General features: G+C 37.5%; 1 protein-coding gene across 3 annotated transcripts in view; it reads left to right on the forward strand.

The window, feature by feature from the left end:
* Positions 1–13,736, forward strand: part of LOC150074975 (ATP-binding cassette sub-family C member 1-like) — an 889,139-nt gene that overhangs the window by 76,398 nt on the left and 799,005 nt on the right. For all 3 annotated transcript variants that reach the window (XM_090388347.1, XM_090388349.1, XM_090388348.1), the window contains exon 4: positions 11,558–11,695. In XM_090388347.1, coding sequence (XP_090244473.1) covers positions 11,558–11,695 — 138 coding nt within the window. The remainder of the gene's footprint in view (positions 1–11,557; positions 11,696–13,736) is intronic.

A 13,736-nucleotide genomic window follows, 5' to 3' on the forward strand; every position in this document is an offset into this window, starting at 1 on the left:
TAATTACCTGTAACCCCCTTTGATCCTTCTTTGTGAATTGGGATCACATTTGCACATTTCCAGTCCATGGGTACCTCCTCTGAGTCCAAGGAAGCTGTCATAATTATGGCTAAGGGTTTGCTTACTTCCCTTTCTGCCTCCTTTAATATAACTGGATAGATTTCATCCACCCCCAGTTGCCTTTCTTATGTTTATCTTCAATTTCTTCTTCACTTTACTCTTTTATTAGCATTAGCATTAGTAGAGGCATATGATGCAAGAAAGCAAGCTTATTCAGCATCAGCCAAAAAAAAAAAAAAAAAAAGAAACCCTCTCCCATTTCACCCCTCCGTTCGTTCGAAATACCTGTCCAGTTGAGCTTTAAATTTGTTTAGGCTATCAACTTCAACAACAATTGATGGAAGTCGGTTCCACCAACCAACCACCCGCTGGCCAAAGGCAAATTTCCGCACATCTATCCGACATCCGTCCTTCCTCAATTTGAATTTATGCCCTCTGAGGTGATTATTCTGAGAAAGATGAAGAATCCCATTGGCATTGAGCATGCTCAAACCATTCAAAGCCTTATACACCTCTATCAGATCACCTCGCCGGTGCCTAGTCTCCAGACTCTGTAATTTGCAAAACTTAAGCCTTTCTTTGTAAGAGCAACCCTTTGTTCCATTTACTAATCTTGTTGCCCTTCTCTGTACCCGTTCCAGCAGCTCTACATCCTTCTTGAAATGAGGCCTCCAGACCTGTATACAGTACTCAAGATGTGGCCTAACCATTGCCTTATACAAGGGAATAATCACCTCCTTATCCCTGCTAGAAAAATTCCTGTATATCATTGACAAGACACCATGAGCTACTCTTGCAGCTCGTCTGCACTGCTCAGAGAACTTCATATCTGCCTGCACAATTACCCCCAGGTCCTTTTCATTCTCCACCACTGTCAGTGTAGTACCGCAGAGTTGATACATTGCTCTGGGGTTACTGTTACCCATATGTAGTACTTTACATTTGTCAATGTTAAACTTCATTTGCCACCTCTCAGCCCATCTGTTCAACCTTTCCAGATCCTGTTGCAGCAGCATAGCGTCAGTAGTGTCCTTAACGACCCTGCCAACCTTTGTATCATCTGCAAACTTAGACATTAAACTTGATATCCCATCATCAATATCATTCATAAACACCGAAAACAACAATGGACCCAACACTGAACCTTGGGGAACTCCACTAATAACATTAGTCCACGTTGAGAAGTGTCCATTGATTACCACTCTCTGTCTTCTGCCACTCAACCATCCCCTTATCCATAGCAGCAATTTGCCTCCAATGCCACACTGCTCCAATTTGTGCAGCAGTCTTCCATGTGCAACAGTATCGAAAGCCTTTCTAAGATCCAAATATATAATATCAAAGTTATTCCCTGCATCCAGTTCTTTTGTGACTACATCATAGTATCCAATCAAATTGGTCAGGCAAGACCTGCCCTTAACAAAACCATGCTGCGTCTGAGCTATAACTGAATTCTTGTCTAGATGATCCTGCAGTGCTTCTTTAACCAGTGCCTCCATTAATTTACCTGGAACAGAAGTTAAACTAACAGGTCTATAATTACTATAATTACTATAATTACTTTGATCCTGCTTTGTGAATTGGGGTTACATTTGCACATCTCCAGTCTATGGGTACCTCCCCTGAGTCCAAAGAAGCTCTCATAATTATGGCTAGGGGGTTTGCTTAGTTGCTTTGCTGCCTCCTTTAATATAACTGGATAGATCCCATCCACCCCAGGTGCCTTTTTTATGTTTATCCTCAACAATCTCTCCTCCACTTTCCTCTCAGTTATTACAAAATCATCCAGCTCACTGCCAATGTTTACTTTACCTACATCATTCTCCTTCCTGAATAACTCCTCATGCGTGAATGTAGATGCAAAATACTCGTTTAGATTGTTAGCCACCTGAGCAGGATCCTCAACTGTTGAACCATCAATATCCAGTGGACCAATCTGATTCATCCCTTTCCTTCTCGAGTTCAAGTATGTAAAGAACTCCTTTCTGTTTTTCTTTGCATCCTTTGCCAAGGATTTTTCGTAGTCTGCCTTTGCCTGCCTAATCTCCTTTGTGACTTGGTTACAGACCAACTTATATCTATCATAGGCTTCCATGTCACCCATTAATTTGTATGTATCCCATGCATTTTTCTTCTCTGCCACATGTCTCATTAGTCCATCTGACATCCATTTAGGCCTAAACCTTGAACAATATTTCTTAGTTGGTATGTAAAGCCTGGTAGCCACCAAGATTAGTTCCTTGAATGCTTCCCATTTTGAGTTTGCTGTTGGTAACATCATCAGTTGGTCCCACTGTATAGAATTTAAATACTGTCTCAGACCATCATAGTCGCCTTTACGAAAACAAAAACCCTTCCCTTTACCTCTGATGGTAGTTACCTCCTTGAGTAAATCCCACTTCAACACACTGTGATCACTGCCACCTAGTGGTTCATTTATCTGCAGGTTCTTAATGCATGAAGAATCACTACTGATAATCAGATCAAGAGTATTGCTCCCTCTTGTTGCCTCACGAACATGCTGATGTAGAAAACAATCATCCAATAAATCCACAAAAGCCTTGCTAGTGTGCGAGTGACCAACCCACAAATTCCAGTCAATATCTGGGAAATTAAAATCGCCCATTATAAGACTCTCTGATTTACTGGCCCACTCTATTTCCCTGCACAATATATTATTATACTCATCAGAGTCATTAGGCCTATAGCACACTCCTACTCTCAATTTTGATTTCCCTATGCTTATGTCACACCAAACTGACTCGACACTGCCCTGTCCATCGATGTCAACTGGCTTCACTTCCTTTGACTTTATGTGTTTCTTAATTAATAGCATAACCCCTCCTTCCCTCCTGTCCTGTCTATCCTTTCTATATACATTGTATTCCCCAAATTCCAGTTCCGTATTACTTATATCTGTGTGACACCACGTCTCTGATATCCCAACAATATCTGCCTTTGATGTTTTGAGCAATACCTCAAATTCATCAAATTTATTTACCAAACTCCTAGCATTGGTGTACACGCAGGTATACATGCACCTGTTTCTATTCTTAGCTACCCTAACACAACCCATGTGTTTACTTGTAACGCAATGACTACCAGCAGTCTCTGAAATATCCTGCATCTTGTTTTTCAGACTTCTGCTCATTTGAATAGAAGCAGTGCAAGAATCACTTCCACCTCTGCCAGTGGCTACTGTTAATCTATTAGTCCTTGTATCCCCCCAACTAGCAGTTTTCCGACCCACCTAACACTGCCTCGACAGCATCAGCAAAAATTCTTGCACCCTTTCTATTTAAGTGTATCCCATCCCTGTAGAAGCAATTTCTCCTGTTAACAAGTACAGTCCAGGCTGAAAAAAATTCTACCCCTTGAGCCTTGCACAATCCCTCCAGGGCCGAATTGATCGACAAGGCTCTCATCATATACTCCCTCCTATCGTGTCTGGGCAGAATTGCAGACACTTTCAAGTTCAACCCTAATTCACGGCTTTTTTTCAACAGTGACCTGTACTTGCTAAGTAATTCCGCCGGTCTCCTACTCTTAATATCATTTGTGCCAACGTGTACAACTATATCACCTTTTGTGCCCTTAAAATATGATATCCGCTCTACAATGTCATCAACCTTTGCCCCTTTACAAGATTATCTACCTTACTGCCATAGATTAATACTGCTGGCATTCCCCTCCCTGAATAAGTCCTCATGTGTGAATGTTGATGCAAAATATTCATTTAGTTTGTTAGCTACTAAACCAGCATCATTAATAGTTGAACCATTAATATCAAGTGGGCCAATCTGATTCATCCCCTTCCTTCTAGAATTTACATAAGTAAAGAACTCTGTGCTTTTTTCTTTTCAAAGATTTCTCGTAATTTGCCTTTCCCTGACTAACCTCCTTTGTGACTTGGTTACAGACCAGCTTATATCTATCATAGGCTTTTGTGTCACCTGTTAATTTATATGTATCCCATGCATTTTTCTGCTCTGCCACATGTGTAATTAGTTCATCTGACATCGATTTAGGCCTAAATCTTGAGTAATATTTCTTAGTTGGTATGTAAAGCCCAGTAGCTTCCAAGATAAATTCTTTGAATGCTTCCCATTTTGAATTTGCTGTTGGTAACATCGAATGCTTCCCATTTTGAATTTGCTGTTGGTAACATCATCAGTTGGTCCCATCGTATAGATTTTAAATACTGTCTCAGACCACCTTTACGAAATCAACAACCCTTCCCTTTACTCCTGATGGTAGTTCCTCTTTGAGTAAATTCCACTTCAGCACACTGTGATCATTGCCACCTGCTTGTTCCTCTATCTGCAGATTCTTAATGCCCAAGGAATTACTACTGATAATCAGATCAAGAGTATTACTCCCTCTAGTTGCCTCCAGAACATGCTGCTGTAGAAAACAATCATCCAATAAATACATAAAAGCCTTGTTAGTGTGTGAGTGACCAACCCACAGATTCCAGTCAATCTCTGGGAAATTAAAATCCCCTATTATAAGGCACTCTGATTTACTTACCCACTGTATTTCTCTGCACAATTGCTCATTATAATCATCAGATTCATTAGGCCTATAACACACACACCTACTCATTTTTCCTTTCCCAGTGTTTGTCACACCAAACAGACTCAACATTGCATTGTGTCCACCAGCATCAATTGGATGCACTTCCTTAGATTTTGTGTATCTTAACTAAAAGCATAATCCCTCCCCTTCCTGTCCTGTCTGTACTTTCTGTACACATTGTACTCTCCAAATTCCCATTCTGCACTGCTTATGTCTGTGTGACACCACGTCTCTGATATCCCAACAGTATCTGTCTTTGATGTCTTGACTAGCACTTCAAGTTCATCAAATTTATTCACTATACTGCTAGCATAGGTGTACATGCACCTGTTTCTACTCTTAGTTACCCCTAACACAGCCCATGTATTTACTTGTTCCACTATAACCCCCAGCAGTCCTAGAAATCCCCATTGCCTTGCCTTCCAGGCTGCTGCTCAATTGCATTTTAATAGAAGCAGTGCATGAATCACTTTCACCTCTGCCAGCGGCTACTGTTAATCTATTAGTCCACATATCCCCCCTCCCCAAGAAAGCAGTTTTCCGACCCACCTAACTGCCTCGATAGCATCAGCAAATATTCTTGCACCCTTTCTGAAGTATATCCTCTCCCTGTAGAAGTAGTCTCTCTTGTTAACAAGTGCAGACCGGGCTGAAAAAAAATTCTACTTCCTTGAGCCTTGCACAATTTTTCCAGGGCCTAATTGATCGACAAGGCTCTCATTATATACTCCCTCCTATCGTGTCTGGGCTGAATTGCAGACACTTTCAAATTCAACCCTAACTGATGGCTTTTTTTTGACCATTGACCCGTACTTGTTAAGTAATTCCGCCGGTCTCCTACTGTTAATATCATTAGTGCCAACATGTACAATGTGATCACCCTTTGGGCCCTTAAAAGATGATATCTGCTCCACAACATCATCAACCTTTGCCCCTGGCATACCCTGGTCCTGTTCCACCTATCCTTTTTGCACAATATGTTTCCCCTTTCCCTGACAATAGAGACACCGACAACAACTAGTTTCTTTGGGACCAGTGCATTCTGCCTTGGGGGTTGCTGCTGTGTTGTGTGATTTTCAAGTGCAAGCTCTAGCATTGATGTGGGCAGCTGAAAGATTGATGGGCCTCTCAATTTTGAGGGCATCCACCTTGTCCTTCAAGCTCTCATCATATAGTCCCATAACAATGCTGAGTTGGTGCCTGATTTCCTTACATCGTGTACCCACAAAGATATTCCTTGACAATATCATGTCCCGTTCCTGATTGCCCAAAAACATCTAACAAGCAGTGCATTTCAAAAGGCTGTGATTCAGAGGACAATCCCCCCCCCCCAGTTCTCCCCTGAGCCACAGCACTCCCAATAGTTTGAGTCTTTTGCTTTGCTTCTCTGGCTGAGTCATGATTTCTATTCAATTTCAAATAAAATTCCAATACAAAATATAACCCTAAACTTATATCCCAATACAATTATAACACTATATATATGTATTTCAGTATCGAATATTATCTCCATGTTACGTTATGACTTTCTTATCTCCTGTCAAGTTATATGTATTCATTAATCGTGATGACTCTGATGAGTGCAACAAATGACTATACAGAGAAATAGTGGACCAGTAAATCAGATTGTCTAATAATGGAAGATTTTAACTTCCCAGATATTGACCAGATATTTGGTCACTCACACACTATCAAGACTTTTTTGGATTTATTGGATGATCGTTTTCTATAGCTACACATTAGAGAGGCAACCAGAGAGAGTAATAATCTTGATCTGGTTATCAGCAGTGATTATTTGTGCATTACGAATTTGCAGATAAAAGGACCACTGGGTGACAATGATCATGGTGTACTGATGTTGGATTTATTAAAGATATTACTACCATCAGGGGTAAGGCGAAGTGTTTTTGCTTCCATGACAGTGACTACGCTGGTCTTAGCAAGTTTCTAAATGGTATACTGTGGGACCAACTGGAGAGGTTGCCAGCAGCAAATTCTAAATGGTAAGCATTCAAGGAAGTAATCTTGGATGCTACTAGGTTTTCATACCAATTAAGAAATACTGTTCAAGGTGCCTAAATGGATGTCAGATGAATGGAGACTCGTGGCAGAGAAGAAAAATGCACGGGATGCATAAAAATATCAGACGACACAGAAGCCTATGGCAGATATAAGCTAGTCTGTAATCAAGTCACAAAGGAAGTTAGGCAAGCAAAGGAAGATTATGAGAAATATATGGCAAAGGATGCTAAGAAAAACAGTAAGCACTTGTTTAGTTTTCTAAACTCTAGAAGGAAGGGGATGAATCAGATAGGTTCACTTGATATTGATGGTTCAAGTGTTGATGATCCTGCTCATTTAGCTGATAATCTAGATGAGTATTTTGCATCTATATATTCAGGAGTTATTAAGGGTGGAAAATGACAGATGTTTATCAGACTGTAACAGGGTGCTTAATGATTTTGTAATAACTGATAGCAAAGTGGAGGAGAAATTGAAGTTAAACATAAGAATGGCACCTGGGGTGGAAGGGATCTATCCAGTTATATTAAAGTAGGCAGTAAAGGAAGTAAGTAAACCCTTATCCATAATTATGGAAGCTTCCTTGCTTCCATGGGGACTTCCTCAAGGGAAGTCCCCATGGACTGGAAATGTGCAAATGTATCCCCAATTCACAAAGGGAGATCTAATGGTGACATAATTAATTACAGACCAGTTAGCTTAACTTCTGTTCTGGGGAAAATAATGGAGTTACTGTTTAAAGATGCATTGGAGGATCATCTAGACAAGACTGCAGTAATAATTCAGACATAGCATGGGTATGTTAAGGGTAAGTCTTGTCTGGCAAATTTAATTGGATACTATGATGTGGTTACAAAGGAGTTGAATGCAAAAAATAATTTTGATATCATATACTTGGATTTCAGGAAAGCTTTTGACACTGTTGCACATGGAAGACTACTGTACAAATTGGAGCAGTATGGTATTAAAGGTAAGTTGCTACAAAGGATAAAAGGGTGGTTGAGTGGGAGAAGACAGTGGTAATAAATTTGATGTTGCTCTTCATCTACTGTTATTAGTTTAGGCCCCCCAGGGTTCAGTGTTGGGCCCACTGTTGGTTTGTATATTTATCAATGATATTGATGAAGATATATCAGGCTTATTGTCGAAGGTTGGCAGGGTTGTTAATGACAGTAATGATAGTGTGCTACTGCATATGGGTAGCAGTAACCCAAGAGAAACATACCAACTTTTTCATTCTCTACCACACTCAGGGTGGTAGAGAATGAAAAAGACCTTAGGGTAATTGTGCAGTCGCATATGAAGTTTTCTGAGCTGTGGAGACAGGCTGCCAGAGCAGGTCATGTGGTATTGTCAACGATATACAGGAATTTTGCTAGTAGGGAAAAGGAGGTGATCATCCCTTTGTATAAGGCAATGGTCAGGCCACGCCTTGAGTATTGTGCACAGGTCTGGAGGCCTCATTTTAAGAAGTATGTAGAGTTTCTTGAGTGAGTACAGAGAAGGGCAGCAAGATTGGTGAGAGCAACAAAACGGTGGTCTTACCAAGAATGCTTAAGTTCTGCAAATTGCAGCATCTGGAGACTAGGCACCTGTGAGGTGATCTGATTGAGGTGTATAAGGCCTTGAATGGGTTGAGCAGACTCAGTTCTGATGGGATTCTTCCTCTCAGATTACGAACCTGAGGCAGCATAAATTCAAATTGAGAAAGGCAGTTATAGAATAGATGTGGGCGCCTCCGTAGCCAGGTGGGAAGGAGCAGCAGTGCGTAGCACACGCTTCTTGATTAGACCGGGGTTCGAGCCCGTCACCACCAAATACGGAGGATGCGGAAAGGTCAAGGAAATGACCACTGCATATTCCCGGAACAATATGGCCTTAGTTGCTAATGCTCCTAAAAACCAAATAACAAGAATAGATGTGCGGAAATTTGCCTTTAGCCAGTGGGTAGTTGATTGCTGGAACAAACTTCCATCTGTCCTCGTGGAACTTGTTAGCTTAAATAAATTCAAGGATGAACTGGACAAAAGTTTAGAGGGATAGGATGTGTGAAATGTTTTTTTTTTTTTTTTTTTTTTTTTCCATTTGGCTGATGCTACATAAGCTTGCTCTATTGCATCATAAGCCTCTAATACTACTACATTATCATTATCATAGATTGAAACATTTTTATGTAAAAAACCATTGTGATGTAAAATATTGCTTCATTTGATTTTTAATTCTACACTAATTTCCACGTTATTGTAATTCTACATATGATTAACTTTCATGGGATAGAATTATAGTCATTATTTGAACCATAATTCTGTGATTTTTTTTTTTTTTTTTTTTGAAGCTCTGTTAGTTTTCCAAAAGCTGAACAGGCTGGCATGATGAATGAACAAATAAAAAAATAAAATAAAATAAAAAAAGCAATATAATTTGATATATAAAAAAAAAAAAAAAAAAAAAAAATGGCCAAGTTTAATGTAAGTGGCAGCACAAAGGAACACAGAAAGTTCATCAATTCCATAGTTCGTGCTTTGTTACCAGTCTCCAATTTCTTAGTGACATTTCTTCTTGTTAGGTTCTATTCTTCTTGTTAGATGCTGCTGAGGTTCCAGCAAGCAGTGAAATGGCTATCTGTGGTGGAAGGCAGGGCTAGAGAAGTGTTATTAATTAGTAGTGCAGTATAAGGCAGTTTGTAGTGGTACCCCGTTTGAGAGATCAGTGCCTTTCATACAATTTTATCTTTTATCTACCTGCGCTATTAAATTAGAATGTAATATCTACCATAGTTAAACTGTTAATTTGGTTGTTATTAGGACATGCACATTGTGGGAAAAAAAAATGATAATGTTAATGGACAATACAAAATAGAATATGAATAATACAATTTTAATGTGTTGATCACATGTAAGATCCCCCCCCCCCCACACTGATGTCTTTTTTGAAGAAATTGGAAATTTTTCAACTAAAGGTCCTGATAATGTCATTTTTCTCCTTTTCTGAATGCAAAAATATTTTATCAGTTCATTGTTGAAGTAACTGTTTTTTCCTAATTTTTTTTTTCTCACTTCTTGCTTTGCCTCGAGATTTTCCCCATTGAAATGCTGTTTCTTCTTACATCACCTTTCTTCATATTTTTTCTTCATGATATGATATCAAGTCTGGTCTTGTAGAGCCACATTCTTACATCTCTGAAACTATTATCCTTTTTTACTATCTTTCAACTTGATTCCATATGAATAATGAACAATAAAGAAGTATAAACTAGCCCAATATCAAGTTACTAAGGGTGTTGGGATGCCAAGGCAGATTAAAAGAATTTAATCTACCTTAGCACACTAGAAGAGTAGCAAAGAATTTTTTGCTTATGTTAACTAGAAGGAAAGGAATTGAACTACATTGGTCCACTTGATATGAATGGAATAACTATTGATAATCCTGTATAAGTTGCTAACAACCTGAAATTTTTAATTTACAGTCATGCTTGATGGGATAGGTGATGCTAAGTATACCTAATTCCAACTGGGAGCTGTATGATTTATGATAACTAAGAGAAAAGTGTAAGAGAAATTGTTGAAACTAAAAGTGAATAAGGCACATGGAGCTGATGAAATCCATTTGGTTATATTAAAAGGAGCAACGAAAGAGGCAAGCAAACATTTAGCTATAATTATGAAAGCATCATTTGGGGAGGTCCCGCATACTGGAGAGTGTTTGTCTCTCTTATTCATAGAAGGTGATGGGGAGTTGCAAAGGATGAAGAAAAGGAACCAGATGCAAAAAAAAAAAAAAAAATTATATATACAAAAATTTATATATTTAATAGATTTAAGTAAAGCCATTGATACTGGATTCACATGAATAACTGCTGTATAAATTGGAACATTGCAGAATCCTGCCATAAATTAAGGAATAATTTATGGCAGGAGATGTGCGAGTAGCTATTAATGTCTACTACTCTTCTTGGGCTTATTTTATTAATAAAATTTGTTTCCTGAGGCTTCTAATGTTATTAGTGGAGTTACTCAGGGTTTGGCAGTTCCCCTCTCACCCCCACACACACACACACACATTCATTAATAAATATTTTCAATATTTATTAAAAATTAGTATTCACTAAAATACTACCATGTCATCATTTAATAGCCCCCCCCCATGTGCATTCATTTTCTGTATTCAAATTTTACTTTATTCTAGCTTTCACCGCAGTTGTAAATTTCACTTTCTTTTTTGTAATTCTTTATATTGGACACTACATATTTTCCTCTTTTATCCAGCTCACTATTGAAAACTTTGAACAGGTACACGTATATGCTTTTATTTTCCTTCCCCCAACACAAGCCTTTACAATTTCATATGACTCTGATTCATAAGTTGTGTTGGCTTCAAATAAGTTGTATTTGAAGGTGTTGCCATAGTGATATTGCCATAGTCATCTTGATAAAATTTCAGTGGAAGGATTTGCAAGTGCATTATCCAACAATAACAGTGCATTATTGTTTGCATGTTTGCATTAAGTTTAATTTCTCTATTTGAGTAAAATGTTCTGAAAAAAGTTTGGAATTGTATAATTAATTTAATTTAGTAAAAAAAATTTCCATTTTAAATAAATGTATACATAAAAAAAAAAAAAAAATGGCAGTCTGAGTTAGTAAAATTTTACGGTGCTTCCAAATTGAGAAACCCATTTTGTTCTGTAAAACGTAATATGAGTATTGCCTAACTTTGGATTTGAAGGTAAGAAAAAGTTTTTTGACATCCTTGTATCCTTCTGTTAGTAAGAAAGAAATTGATTATTTATTGTTACTTTGTTTTTCAGACAGTCTGAGTGCAGTTTTTTTTTTTTTTTTTTCCATTTTAATTTTTTTGTTTCATTCAGATTACTAATATGTAAACTTTTCATTTTCAGTTACTGGTTCTAGGTTTTATCATTGCTCAGAGAAGACATGGTATACAGTCCTCAGGAATCCTTTTTTTCTTCTGGGTATTGCTTGCAATTGCAGATCTTGTGATATATCGTTCATTTATAATGGCTGCAGTTAATGAGGTAATTAAAAAAAAATACTGGATTCATTTAATTTGATATACACTAATATTAATTATGGTAGGTAGTGAATTCTTTTAGTGGCCTTATGTCCAGCAGGCACATGAGATCTTTTACCTTTGTCTGTTGCTCATTTGGTTAGAGCATCATGCTAATAAAACAAAATGTTGTGGCTTCGATCCCCATATGTCCAGTATTGTGTGTTTTTTTTTTTTTTTTTTTTTTTTTTTTTTTGCAAATTTTCATACTAGGCTGAATGCAACATTTCTCTTCTGATTACCAAAGTTAAGCAGAGTTAGTTGTGGTTAGTAGTACTTGGGAAGGTGATCACTTGGGAATACTGAGTTTGGTTTTGTTTTTTCTATGCTGTATAAACTGGCTTCCTTGTATAATTTTTTACTGTTAATATTAATTCTCAATTAATAAATAAATTATTATTCTTTTTTAAGTCATCCGTAACATCATAAGATATTATGTTTTGATAACAACAAAATTGATAAATGTAAAAAGACTTATTGTTGATAACCTTGCAGTAATAAAAAATTAAGTTGATTTCTCTGGATTTTCTGCTTTCATGATTGAATTACATTAATTTAAATAAACTTTGAAACCGGTGAATATTTCTTGTTTAGTAATGAATACAATAAATGCAATGTTACGAATATAATAAATGCAAATTGAAAAATTATTAGTTATGATAAGTTACAAATTGTGAATGTTATGCAGTAGACTCTTGATTTTCCGGGATAGATGGTAAAAAAATATTCCTGGATAATCGATTTCCTGGTTAATCCAAAAATACAGTAAGTCCCCGGCATACATAAGAGATACATTCCAGGACTTCTTACATAAGTCAAGTTTCACGTAACTCGGGAATGACTAATAAAGTATTGTTACTATTTCCCCGATCTGCCAAAATTACAAAAACCACATAATATCCTCAGAAGAATGAAGAAAAATAGTTATATACAGTGGATTCCGGTTATTTGGGCCACCGTTTAATCGGGGCAGCCGTTTATTTGGGGCAAATCTTAAAAAACAGAAACCAATCGAGAAAATAGCCAGGGTTTACTTCGCTTAATTGGGACAAAATGCCGTTTAATCGGGGCAGGAGACCGCAGCACTGGAGATTACCCTACAATTGTCTCCGACGGTACCACGTGGTTTGGTCGAAATTCTGGAGGTCACAACCATAAAACAATTAGCAGTCACCTGTTTATTGGGCTTTTCCGTTAGAGAAATCTATCATAAACGGACACTAAACTCGATCTCATAAATGGACACTAAACTCGATCTTATTGAATTTGCAATAATACCGACAGCTGGAATTCTGTGGGTTATTATGGTGAAATGTGTTTACACTTCCATGAAATCTTCAGTCATATAAAAAATTAATTTTCAGATCTTCTCTTCATTCCTATTTTAAAGCTTTGTAACTCGTTATTCCGTTCTCACTTGCGCTTATCGTGTTACTTGCAATTTGTGTGTGCCGTGTTCTTTGTTATTGATTGCTTATCTTTTTACTGTTTTAAATTTTAACCTCCAACAAATGTCAGTGAACAGAAATGTCAACTAGTTCGTATGTACATATTGCAGTACGTATTAATTATTCCAATTATCACGTATATTCTACCGATTTTCACGTATCATTTAATTTTTTTAATTGGTAAGGTAATAAAGGGTAAATTTGTGCTTTTATAGCTTGTGGATAATATTCTTCCTATTTTTGCTAATTAGAATCGATGTTTAATAGAATTAAAATTCAATTCACAAACGTGATCACAATGACCGGTGCTTACTACACATCGTATAGTGAACGGTACTTTACTATGGTGAGTTCGTCGTAATGTGATTTGATTGTACAGTGAACCAATTGTAAAGGGGGCGGGGGTACATTGTATTTTTAACTATTTATGCGAAACTTCGGATAACTGGGGCAGCCGCTTAATCGGACCAAAATGCACTAGTCCCGATGTGTCCCAAATAACCGGAATGGACCGTATTTCTAATTAGTTCAATTAAAAACTTTATCTGGGGACAGCGG

Source organism: Mastigoproctus giganteus, chromosome 14, assembly GCF_048544385.1.
Source record: "Mastigoproctus giganteus isolate SK-2022 chromosome 14, ASM4854438v1, whole genome shotgun sequence".
Taxonomy (NCBI): Eukaryota; Metazoa; Arthropoda; class Arachnida; order Uropygi; family Thelyphonidae; genus Mastigoproctus; species Mastigoproctus giganteus.